Source organism: Acomys minous (assembly GCF_964271855.1).
Source record: "Acomys minous genome assembly, chromosome: 6".
Lineage (NCBI taxonomy): Eukaryota > Metazoa > Chordata > Mammalia > Rodentia > Muridae > Acomys > Acomys minous.
In genome coordinates, this window is record NC_140487.1 from 124,022,700 (window position 1) to 124,036,008 (window position 13,309).

The 13,309-nt window shown below is 45.0% G+C and overlaps 1 protein-coding gene across 5 annotated transcripts in view; it reads left to right on the top strand.

The window, feature by feature from the left end:
- The window catches only part of RERE (arginine-glutamic acid dipeptide repeats), a 337,601-nt gene that overhangs the window by 221,079 nt on the left and 103,213 nt on the right, over positions 1 to 13,309 (top strand). For all 5 annotated transcript variants that reach the window (XM_084786701.1, XM_084786704.1, XM_084786703.1 and 2 more), the window contains 2 exons: positions 3,823 to 3,871; positions 13,064 to 13,188. In XM_084786701.1, coding sequence (XP_084642827.1) covers positions 3,823 to 3,871; positions 13,064 to 13,188 — 174 coding nt within the window. The remainder of the gene's footprint in view (positions 1 to 3,822; positions 3,872 to 13,063; positions 13,189 to 13,309) is intronic.

A 13,309-nucleotide genomic window follows, 5' to 3' on the forward strand; every position in this document is an offset into this window, starting at 1 on the left:
TACACACATGCAGTGTTTCATCAAACATGTGACTGTACTCCTACATCAGGATACAGCTGCTGTTTTTTTTTTTTACAGCTCTCACTCATGTTGCCCTTGTCCTCAGTAGTTATAACCTCTCCAGCCCAGCGCCTGCAGCCCTGATCCCTCCCCAGCCCCTGCAGCCCTGATCCCTCCCCAGCCCCTGCAGCCCTGATCCCTCCCCAGCCCCTGCAGCCCTGATCCCTCCCCAGCGCCTGCAGCCCTGATCCCTCCCCAGCCCCTGCAGCCCTGATCCCTCCCCAGCCCCTGCAGCCCTGATCCCTCCTCAGCCCCTGCAGCCCTGATCCCTCCCCAGCCCCTGCAGCCCTGATCCCTCCCCAGCCCCTGCAGCCCTGATCCCTCCCCAGCCCCTGCAGCCCTGATCCCTCCCCAGCCCCTGCAGCCCTGATCCCTCCCCAGCCCCTGCAGCCCTGATCCCTCCCCAGCCCCTGCAGCCCTGATCCCTCCCCAGCCCCTGCAGCCCTGATCCCTCCCCAGCCCCTGCAGCCCTGATCCCTCCCCAGCGCCTGCAGCCCTGATCCCTCCCCAGCCCCTGCAGCCCTGATCCCTCCCCAGCCCCTGCAGCCCTGATCCCTCCCCAGCGCCTGCAGCCCTGATCCCTCCCCAGCCCCTGCAGCCCTGATCCCTCCCCAGCCCCTGCAGCCCTGATCCCTCCCCAGCCCCTGCAGCCCTGATCCCTCCCCAGCCCCTGCAGCCCTGATCCCTCCCCAGCCCCTGCAGCCCTGATCCCTCCCCAGCCCCTGCAGCCCTGATCCTTCCTCACCTGGGTGTCCACACCGGGGGTTGGGGGTGCACTGAGTCTTGCGGGGAAGTCTTGAGTTTGAGGTCAGGCCAGGCAGTAGAACAAAGAGCTGTGAAGATGTTTCTGCCCTCTCCAGTTACATAGCTTTGTGAGCTTGGTTTTCTTCATATAATTTGTTGTTGTTCTGGTTTTGATTTTTTTTTTTTCAAGACAGGGTTTCTCTGTGTTGCCTTAGCCAACCTGGACTCCCTTTGTAGACCAGGTTGGCCTTGAACTCACATTAATCCACCTGCCTCTGCCTCCCCGAGTGCTTGCACTGTCTATAACTCCAGCACTCGAGAAGTGGAAACAGGAGCGTCAGAAGTTTAAGGTGGTCTTGGCTATAGCAGGTATGAGTCTAGCCTGGGCAACAGAAATAAAAACTGTCTGAAAATTGTTTTTCGAACATTTAGTGTACATTGTGTGTTTCCTCGATGTTGTAACTCTTAACTGCTGAGCCATTTCTCTAGCTCCATTTTTGGAGTTTTCATTCATTTGTGTTTTGGCTTTTGTTTATTTGAGACAGCATTTCTCTGTGTAGCCCTAGTCCTGTGCATTGTAGATACAGACCAAGCTCACCTCAGACTCAGAAATCTGCCTGCTTCTGCCTTTTGAGTGCTGGAATTAAAGGTGTGCTCCACCACTGCCTGGCTTTTTTTTTTTTTAAATACTTTTTTTTAATACATGTTTACAGCAGGGTGGTGGTGGAGCACTCTTTTAATCCCAGCACTCAGAAGGCAGATGTGAAAGAGTTTGAGGCAAACCAGGGCTACACAGAGACGAAACCCTGTTTTTTGTTTTTGTTTTTGTGTTTTATTTTATTTTTTTGTTTTGGATTTTGTTTTTTGCTTTTTGGGAATGGAGGTGTCCTTGTATTCTGAGACTCTTACCCTCTGAGTGTCAAGGTTGGAGGTGTACACTTTCATGTTGGTTCCCTCCCAGTTTTAGAAATAGGAGGGTGTTTAGTCCAGAAGGCACTTGAAGGTTGTTTTCATTTTGTGGCATTACCTTGGCACTGTGAGTATTGGTGGTACCAGAAAGATTTCATAATCAACCATTAGGGAACCCTAAAATAGCACCAGGCAAACTGTGGTATGCACTTTCTGAATTATAATAGGTCTTGGCTGGAGCTACTTCTAGTCAGAAAAGCATTTGGAAAGTCTGGAAAGGCTTTGGTAGGCTAGTTTGCTCACAGCTACCTAAGAATTAGAAATGAAGGTGTTAGTGGCTGCAGCAACTGAAAAGAACAAACAGTAAGCCTGGCTGTTGTGGTGCACACCTTTAATCTCAGCACTCTAGAGGCAGAGGCAGGTCAATCTCTTGAGTTCCAGGCTGGCCTCATCTAGTGAATGCGTTCCATCTATCCGGGGTACACAGAGAAACCCTGATTCCAAAACCAAAGCCAAACCAGGCAGTTAGTTTTACAGAGTAGTGTTGACCAGGCCAGTTAAATCCTTGACATAGTTCTTGAAGCAGTTATCTTCTGCATAAACCTACTAGAATAGTCTATCTACAAGCTTCTGTGTCAAAAAAGAAAGCAGATGCCTAGTCTAACAAAATGAGCCCTTTGTGTTCGTGTGTCATCATCATAGCCCCTTGTCTGTCTGCCCTGTTGTGGTTCTAGCCCCTCATGAGATGCCCACCTTCTGCCTCCCTGTCTCCTTCAGAGTCATTCAGTCCTCTCCAGGCTAAGTGACTTGGTTGTTGTAGGGGAGGAGGGACATGGGACAGAGTTGGTTGAGCTTTTGAGGTACATCTGTTTGTCACCACATGTTATTGTAGCACACAGAGCTCGCACACTGGGAAGCCATGCAGTGGAGTCACAAAACAGTGGCCAAGCATTACCATTTTATGTTGGGCCATGGTCATGGCTAGCCTGGGCAGCTGGTTAGACATTGGAAGCTTGGTTGATTTCCTTAACTTCTCCTAGTATTTGTGTGAGGTGTCTTCTAGAATGTAGTATCTTAACGCTCATAATATCTGGGCCCTTTCTGTTGGGAGGTGGGTACTCCCTGTGCGCCAGGTACAGTCTAAGAGTCTTAGGGCTGGGACTACATCTTTGTTGTTGCTGTTCTTACTGTCTTCTCTCCCTCTGTCATTGCTACTGATGTCCCCCACCCACCCCCAAACAGTGCTCGTGATGAGAAAAGCTGTTGGAGTATAAGAAAAAAGAGAGGCAGGGCATGTAACTCAGGTGGTAAAGTGCCAGGTCCCTTAGTCTTGTCTTCAGGGTAAATAGACTGAGTATGGTGACATGCTGTGGTATTTGTTGGTTTGTTGAGATGGTGTTTCTCTGTGCAGTCCTGGACTCACTTTGTAGATCGGGCTGGTCTCAAACTCATGAAGATCAGCCTGCCTCTGCCTCCTTACTGCTTGGATTAAAGGCAGCGGCAGCAACAGCTGCCACCACCACCAGGCAATAACACTTGTAGTCTGAGCCCTCGGGGAGGAAGGAAAGATCAGAAGTTCAAATTCCTCATCTACATAGTGAGTGGGAAGACACCAGGGCTTCACTGAGAGAAGACAGCCGAGGAGGCTGCGGTCAGGTTCTCCCAAGAATGAGGGGCTAAGGGCTTGTGTTTGTAAGGCTGCATGGCTGAAGCAGTGGTAGGAAGAGTGAGGCAGTGGCCCCCAGGATGTCTCTGGAGAGGTGGCTCAGACTGCTTTCCAGAGGTCCTGAGCTCAGTTCCCAGCCACCACGTGGTGGCTCACAGCCATCTGTAATGTGATCCGATGCCCTCTTCTGTCTTACAGGTGTACATGTAGGCAGAACACTTATACATAATAAATAAATAAATCTCTCTGGGACTGGAAAGGTGGCTCAGCAATCAAGAGCACTGGGTACAAAGTAGCACCAGTTTCATGTCCATCTGGTGCCCTTTTCTGTCCTCCATGGACATACTCATAAATAAATAAGTACTAACAACAAAAAGCTGTCCCCTATTTATTTGGACTGTGTCTGTCAGAGCAACTGGGCTGACCCTCTGTTCTCTCTACAGGAGGCTGAATAGTACCCAAGGGGAGATCCGTGTTGGCCCCAGCCATCAGGTAAAGTACTTCACTGACTCACTAAATAATAGGTTTTTATTTCCTGTTTTTCTGTTGCATCTTTATTCTATTGGGTAGCATCTTAGAATAGTTATTGATATGAAGAATTCTTTAATTCTTTTTAAATGCAGAGATAAAGGTTTTGTGGAGTATTGTGTTTGTTTCGTTGTGTGTGTGTGTGTGTGTGTGTGTGTGTGTGTGTGTGTGTCTGTGTCCAGAGGAGAATGTCACTTAGTTGCTTTGCTTAATCACTCTCTACTTCGTTCCCCTTAGGCAGAGCCTTTCACCAGCCCTGTACTTAGGCTGCTGGCTAGCGACCTCCACCAATTCTCTCATCTGGAGTGTGCAGCTATACCTGGGTTTTTATGTGGCACCTGGGATGTAAAATGAGACCTTCATGCTTATACAGTGTGTGTGTGTGCTCTTTCTTCACATCCTGAACTTTTTGAGACAATGTCTTCCTCTGTAGCCAAGGCTGGCTTCAACCCTGTTGCATACCGTACGTTGCACAGACTGGAATTGAATTTCTAATCCTCCTGCCTCTGTCACAGTGCTATCTTTACAGGTGGGTGCATTGCATCCAGCTTCAGCGGTCTTTCCTCCTGGCCCAAGCAAGTATTAAACCAAGCAACTTGGGAAGATAGGAGGCAAGTGAGGTTGATATGGAGTGAGTGTGCTCAGTCTTCAGTTTTATGGAGTCTTATGGAATGTTATAGTGAAACCTATAATTTTGTTTCATAACTTAAAAGTTAATAAGAAAAAAGAAATTTAAAAAAAGATTAATTCTAGCACTCAACAGACAAAGGCAGGAAGATCTCTGTGGTTTGGAGGCCAACCTGGTCTGTATAGGGAATGCTAAGGCAGCCAGGGCTCCATAGTGAAATCCTGTGTCAAAAAACAAAAGGACTGCAGAGTTTACCCACTTTTTTAAAGGATATAGTTCAGTAACATTATAAATATGTTACTATTGTACAACCATTGCAGTTCCCCATCTCTACAAATTGTTTCTGGAGATGTTCTGTGATGCGGACACTCTGTTTCCACCAAGCAGTAGCTCCTTTCTCTCTTGCTCAAGCCTCTGGAGCCACCCCTCCACTCCTTGTCTCAGTGTTTGTCTTCCTCATAGATGTGCAATTTACAAGATTTGTCTTTGTTACTGACTTTCTTCATTCTCAAATGCTTTTTGGTTCATCCATATTGTAGGACGTGCCAATTTCTTTTTAAGATAGAATTATTCAGTGAGTGTATGTGTTTCACTGTGTATCTAGTCATTCATGGATGAACATTTAGTTACTGTATACTTCAGTTCAAAGATATTTTAGGGACTGGGGAGCTGGGCTCCTGGTTAAGAGGACCCAGGTTCAGTTGCCTGCACTCACCTAGTGGCTGGCAGCCATCTCTAACTCTAGTTCCAGGGGATCTGATGCCCTCTTCTGGCTTCTGTGGGCACCAGGCTTATATATGATGCTTGTACATATATAAAGGTAAAATACTTATACATATAAAATAAAAATAAACAATCTTTTAAAAAAAGAAGACTGAGAGTGTTGCTCAGTGGTGGAGCACTTGCCTCGTGTATGAAGCTCAAGGTGTCACTCCCATCCACTAACAAGGAGAAAGATAAAGATATCCTAAACGTCTTTTTTCCCCCAGAGGTCATGATAGCTGGTACTTTTCAGCTGGATCTTGGGTGAGCTGTTCTTGCTGGCATCCGTTTAGGGTACTGAAGTTCCTTTGCTTAGAATTCTGGTACCAGTTAATAAGTTCTGAGGAGCGGCAGGGGGCACTCTGGCCACCATGGTTGCTCACACCTCCTGCACTGTCCTAGTAAGTTCAGAGCTGCTTATGTGAGTTACTGAGTGCTGCTGGCATTCTCCAGTGGCTTGTCGGCTCTTTACAGGAGTTCTGACACGCACATGGTTGGGGCATGTGTCTATTGCTAAACCCTGGGGAAAATGACTTAGCGTGATTACCCTGAATTCTCATTTGAGTGAACTGTATGTTGGAGAGACAGCCAATATGTATGTTATGCACAGATACAAATTACAAGTCATAGCAATCCTTTTGAACATTTTTATATGCCACATATATTTTTTCAGAACTTAATTTTAACTCTGATGCAAAATGCAGAAGCCAACAGAGGTATATTGTTTCTAGATATTCTTTTTATGATAAAGGCAGAAGCACATAGTAACAAGACCCTTAATTTCTGTCTTGTTCAAGGGTAGTATTCCTGGGGTGGGCTGTTAGATACGCCTTACCAGGACTGCCTCTGGGCTGTGGGTCTGTGTGTGTGTGTGTGGGGGGGGCACTTATGGTTCTGTACATACAAAGTTCTCTACATTACTCTAGATCTAGACTAGAGTTGCTGGGGTTTGTTTGTTTTTGTTGTTTATTTAGTTTGTTGTTTTGAGATACTTTTGTTTGTTATTCTTGTTAGTTTTTGTGACAGGGTCTCACTTTATAGCCTAGGCTGGCTTCAGATTCATTTGCCTCGCCCTTTGTTCTTAGCGTGGAATTCAAGGTATGCATCACCATGCCCTGCTTATTTATTATTTTAAGTGTGTGTGTTTGTGTGTGCCTGTGTGGAGGTATGTGCATGTGAAAGCAGGTGTCTGTGGAGGCCAGAAGAGGGCCTGAGATCTTGGAGATGTACTTCATAGGCAGTTATGAACTTCCTGGCTGGGTTCTGCAGCCAGACTTGAGTCCCCTGGAAGAGCAGCATGCACGCTTAATGTCTATACCATCTCTCCAGCCCTCATTTGATTTTGGGAGGATAACGTGTCAACATATAGCCCAGATTGGCTCTGCTTTCTGAGTGCTGATATTTCAGGCATGTGCTATTTACTATACTGTAATCACCCTGGGTTGTGTTTTGCTGCGACTAGTGGTGGTGGTGGTGGTGGTGGTGGTGGTGGTGGGGTGTGTGTGTGTGTGTGTGTGTGTGTGTGTGTGTGTGTGTGTGTGTGTGTGTGTACACATCAGAGCACAACTTGCAACAACTAGTATATAGGTCCCAAGGATCAAACTCAGGTTGTCAGCCTGGCCGTGAGCACCTTTACCCGTTGAGTTAGCTCTCCAGATGAGGTTTAAATGGAGGATCCAGTGCGTGCCTGCATCACTCAGTCACACCCCCCTTCTCTTCTTCCCCTTGTGCTGTGTTTTCTTACCCATTTTTCTTTCCCACAATTTGCTTCCATGGTTGTAGGATCTTATAATGGACCCTTAAATCTCAGAAAGAAACAGATTTTACATCTTGAGTTTGTGTGCTTCCCTTCAAATTGGATGTTCATTTAATGCCAGATAGGGAATTTTGGTTTCGGTTTTGGTTTTGGTCTTTTGGAGACAATGTTTCTCTGTTACACAGAGCCTTGGTGGTCCTCGACTCTCTTTGTAGACCAGGCTGGCCTTGAACTCACAGAGATCCATCTGCCTCTGCCTCTGCCTCTGCTAAATCAAATTACCTTCTTAAAGTTGTTAGCTTTTTTTTTTTTTTTTTTTTAGAGTCAATAGTAACACATACAAAAATGGGAACATAAGACAATTCTCCTTGGTGTTACTGAACTTGGTGGAGTTGGTGAGACTTGCTTTGTGTGCAGTTCCCTCGGGCTACTTCCTACCTGTGGTAATGAAATGTATCACAAATATATCATTTTAATTTTAGATAGAACAATGAAAAAGAAAGAAGCCCTCTAATAAAAGGCACAATTACAATATTTTATACTAAATCAAAATCGGTATATCATGAGGTTGGGAGATGGCTCAGGCTTAGGATCACTTGTCATTGACTGGCAAAATGGCTCCAGCCTAGTGACCTAAGTTTGATCCTGCTGCCACCATGGTAGAAGGAGAGAACTGACTCCTCTGTGCTCTACATGTGTCTTGTAATCTACCACTCCCTTAGCCAACACAAAAAACATCAAATCAGGGGCTGGAGAGATGGCTCAGAGGTTAAGAACACTGTCTGTTTTTCTAAAAGTCCTAAGTTCGGTTCCCAGCAACCACATGGTGGCTCACAACTATCTGTGATGAGATCTGGTGCCCTCCTCTGCCATGGAGGCCGAACACTGTGTAAACAATATAAATAAATAAATCTTAAAAAATAAATCAAATCAGTGTAATTAAAAACAAGAACAAAGCCGGGCGTGGTGGCACACGCCTTTAATCCCAGCACTTGGGAGGCAGAGGCAGGTGGATCGCTGTGAGCTCGAGGCCAGCCTGGTCTACAAAGTGAGTCTAGGACAGCCAAGGCTACACAGAGAGACTGTGTCTCGAAAAACCAAAAAAAAAAAAAAAAAAAAACAACCACAAAACAAACAAACAAACAAACAAAAAACCAAGAACAAGCCAGGTACAGTGGTGCACTTCTGTAATCCCAGCACTCAGGGAGGCAGAGGCAGGTGGATCTCTGTGAGTTTGAGGCCAGCCTGATCTACAAAGTGAGTCCAGGACATCCAAGGCTACACAGAGAAACCCTGTCTTAAAAAAAAAAAAAAAGCTGGGCAGTAGTAGTACACGCCTTGAATCCCAGCACTTGGGAGGCACAGGCAGGTGGATATCTGTGAGTTCAAGGCCAACCTGGTCTACATAGAAAACCCTGGCTCAAAAAACCAGAAATGAAAAATAAAGAAAGAGCCGGGTGTGGTGGCACACGCCTTTAATCCCAGCACTCGGGAGGCAGAGGTAGGCGGATCACTGTGTGTTCGAGGCCAGCCTGGTCTACAAAGTGAGTCCAGGACAGCCAAGGCTACACGGAGAGACCCTGTCTCGAAAAACCAAAAAAAAAAAAAAAAAAAAAAGAAAAGAAAAGAAAAATAAAGAAAGAAAAGAAAAAGAAGAACCACAGAAACAAAAAAGGGAAAAGAAAAGAAAACAACACACACAAAACAAAACCCAAGAACCCAAAAGCCACTTGCCCTTCAAGCATACCGAATAGAGTTCATTATGATCCCTAGAGTCCATGATAATGTCAGGTGGGTGTAGCATCCACCTGTGATTCCAGCAGAAAAATATGGAAGTGAGATCCCCACAGTAGTCTGCTAGCAAGATTAGTCATTGTGGTGAGCTCTGGCTTTGATTGAGAGACCCTGCCTCAATTAATAAAATCAAAGAGCAATTGAGGATGATTTCCTGTATGCACCTCATGCCTCTGCCTGTTCTCCCACCTACACACGTGCCCACTCACATGCAGTAAAATGCATGTATACAATACATGCACATCACACATACAAAAGGAAAAAAACCCAGCAATTTCCTTTTTAAAATATTTGCTTTTATTAGCTGGCCGTGGTGGTGCACGCCTTTGGCAGACTTTGTGAGTTCAAGGCCACCCTGGTCTACAGAGCGAGTCCAGGACAGCCAAAGCTACACAGAGAAACCCTGTCTCAAAAAACGGAAAAGTATTTTCTCTTATTTTAAAGTTATGTATGTATGATTGCTTATGTCTGTGTGGACACATGTACATGAGTATAGTTGTTGAAGGAGCTCAGAAGAGGACATTAGGTTCCCCTGGAGCTGGAGTTACAGTTAACTGTGCCCTGTCTGATGTGAGTACTGGGAACTGAACTCTGTCCTCTTTGACAACAGTACTTAGCTACTAACTGCTGAGCCCTGAATCAGTCAGTCATCTCAAACACTCCTCTCCCCCGTTCCCTCCCCTTCCCCTCCCCTCTCTGATTCTGTTTGTGTGTATCTGTATGTGTAAAACTGTACACAAATATACTGATACTTGTAATTTAAATTTAAAACTTTAACATTTCTATTACTCTTGATCTGCTTTCATGTGAGTCTGTATCTTTTTCCCATGTATGGATGACACTGATCTAATTGCTCTTATCCCTTTATCTTATAACCCAGAATAACAATACCTACACTCCTCCTTTTGCTTCCTTTGGTGCTGGGATGGAGTTTAGGTCTTACATGAGCATCACACATACTTTGCCACCAACTTACACTCACAGCTGCTTGGAAGCAGTGTACTGTAAAATTTGTTTTATCTTTCAATTATATCCCCTGAGTGCTGTGCAGCTAAATTAATGTTTTGGCATTACTTGACATAGTTCCTGACTAGAATCAGTTCAGTCTGTTGCTACATTTAAAAAACTTATTTACTTTATTTGCATTGGTGTTTTGCCTGCATGTATGTCTGTGAGAGGGTGTCGGATCCTCTGGAACTAGAGTTACACACAGTTGTGAGCTGCCATGTGGGTGCTGGGAATTGAACTCAGGACCTCTGGAAGAACAGATAGTGCTCTTAGCCACTGAGCCATCTCTCCAGCTCCCTCTGTTGTTACTTTTAGTTCTTCATTTACTTTAGATTTTATGATGATACTGTTCTTCCCACTTACTTTTATTCCCTCCCCCCTTTTATATGAGTGGTAGATATTATACACTCTCTAGACCTCTTTTTTTTTTTTAAAGATTTATTTATTATTTATACAGTATTCTGCCCGCATGTACACCTGCCCACCACAAGAAGGCACCAGATCTCATTACAGATAGTTGTGAGCCATCATGTGGTTGCTGGGAATTGAACTCAGGACCTTTGGAAGAGCAGCCAGTGCTCTTAACCTCTGAGCCATCTCTCCAGCTCTCTGGGGCGCCTTTCTTTCTTTATTTTTCTTTCTTTCTTTCTTTCTTTTTATTTTTTTAAGATTTATTTATCATGTATACAGTGCTCTGCCTGCATGTACATCTGCAGGCCAGAAGAGGGCACCAGATCTCATTATAGATGGCTGTGAGCCACCATGTGGTTGCTGGGAATTGAACTCAGGACCTCAGGGAGAACAGTCAGTGTGGGGTGCCTTTCTTTTGTTTCATTTTTATTTGTAGTTCAGACAGCACATCTTTGATTATGTTCTCAGAAAGGTGCCTGCTTGGAGAGCCAGTCTGATAGCAGTTTTCAGGCTATTGCCACATTCCCATCCCTAATCACTGTGGTAGATAAAGAGTGGAGTTTGTTGTTAAACTGCATTCCTCTTGTCTGAACCCCATTTCTTGCCATTAAAAGCCATTTCCATTTCTTTTCTTTTCCTCAGTCATGTTTCTAGTCATACGCTCCTCCAGGTCGTGTTCCCCAACTATAGTACTTTTTAATTAATTTACTAAAAAGCCATTGCTACACGAGACACTGGAGCTGGCACAAAAAGCACTGCTGTGGTGTCAGTGACTTTCCTTATGAGTGTCCATCCTGTTTTCATCTTATCCAGTATTTTCAGTTTATAGTAAGTAGATTTGTGAGGTGTGAAGTGACAGGACAGAGAAACTAGTGTTCTAGACCACTCTGTGGGTAGAAGGAAGGATTTATTGAGGATCAAACTGCCAAGGCTCTCCGTGGGGAAGGAGGCTTCTGGAAGGGTAAGGGTGGTTCCTGCTATTCTTTGTTTTGTTTTTTGTTTTGTTTTTCGAGACAGGGTCTCTCTGGGTAGCCTTGGCTGTCCTGGACTCACTTTGTAGACCAGGCTGGCCTCATAGCTATCCACCTGCCCCTGCCTCCCGAGTGCTGGGATTAAAGGCGTGTGCCACTACGACTGTGCGGTTCCTGCTATCCTAATAAGGAGCAACCTTTAGGCTGTTTACTCATAACAACCCTTTTTTTAAGGCAGTGTCACCAGCACTGCTCTTTTAGGGAGGAGCAGTTGGAGTTGACAGCACCCAATAAAATGATATTAAGTGAATATTAAGTATAAAACGACCACTATTTTACTTAGGGTGGTGCTACACACCTGTAATGCCAGTATTTTGCAAGCTGAGGCAAGAAAATTTGAGATCAGTTCTGGACTGCATAACAAAACTCTGTCTCCAAACCAGCCAACCAGCCATCCAACTGAAGGTTAGGGGAAAGTTAAAAGTAAAAATTGTTAAGAGTTGCAATGTAGCAGAGGTGTCAGACTGCAGGCAGCAGACAGCCTGTGAGTATTGTGTTTTGTCACAGAACCACCTTAAAACTTGAATATCCAGCATCGAAAATAGCTTCCATTAAAAGTGAAGATTTCCAGGTGGGGGTTGAGGGAGACAGAGAACACTGTTGTCCCCTGGGTGGAGCAGTGCTCTCCTCTGTCTTTGTTTTACCTTGTAGTCTTCCCTCTATGTGCACATGGCTGATGCACAGCCTACCTAGTGGGATGTGGAGTTTCTTTTCATGTGTCTGCTAGACTATTTAAAAGTAACTATGTGCCTCTTTGCATTTCCAGTGTTTGCTTCTACACAGGTCTGCTTTTTAACTTCAGCATAGTGTGAACTATAAAAGTAACATGCCCGTGTTCACCATTTGCTGAGATGAGAGTATTGGGTAACTTGCAGGTCTCTGACTCTTCCTAGGCCTCTGATGGTTACAGTAGTCATGGTACCTGCTGACTTAGCATTGCTCTGCCTTAGCAGAGTGCAGGTACGAAATCTGACTACTTTGGTTGTTCATTACTTCTGTTCTTATTCAGGATGTTTGCATTGCATCTGATGAGTTTTGTCTTGTTTTAGTTTTTGTTTGGTTTTGGTTTTGGTTTTTCAAGATAGGGTGTCTCTGTGTGGCCCTGGCTGTTCTGGGACTCACTCTGTAGACCAGGCTGCCCTTGCATCCACAGAGATCTGCCTGCCTCTGCCTCCTGAGTGCTGGGATTAGGGTGTGCACCACCACTGCCTGACTGATGAGTTGTTCTTATGTAAACTATTCAATTCCCTCTGCAGTGTCATAGCAAGTCACAGCCATTTCTTTTATTCTAGAGAGTTCTATCCTGTTTCTTGATAAGTAGTTCTCTTATTCCCCAACTATGCTGTTTCTACCAGTTAATTAAACTGTTTTAGTTTTAACATTAGTGTTTTTGTCGTAACCATGATACACTATTAGATGCAGTCCTGTAATCTGCCATGTGTCTGGTTTGTAAGTGTGTATTGGAGATGTGTGTCTTGTTCTTATTCAGAGCTGTCACTGTATGGTACTTTTTGGTTTTGTTCGTTCTGTTTGTGTGCCGAACTATTAGATCGTGGTAGTACAGGTTGGGTTTGCTACCACTTAGTGCTCCTTATGTGGGGATTAAGCAGTCTGCTGTGACTTCAATGTTTTACGATTTTACTCTAACCTTTCTGCTGCCCAAGGACATAGGCTCAGTGCACCAGTGCACCAGGTTGGGAAGATTGCTGGGTGCAATAGCTCCTTCCAGTACTGACCTTGATGGTAACTTCACCCCTGTCTTACAGGCCAAACTTCCAGATTTGCAACCATTTCCTTCTCCAGATGGTGACACTGTGACTCAGCATGAGGAACTTGTCTGGATGCCTGGGGTCAGTGACTGTGACCTCCTCATGTACTTGAGGGCAGCAAGGTAATGTGAATTTGCCCTAACTGCTTTCTGAATTAGGACATACAGACTGATGAGTGTCCGTAAAATTCCTCCTTTTCCCTCCTTGTTAGTACTGGGAACGTTGAGTATTGCTGTCTGCTCT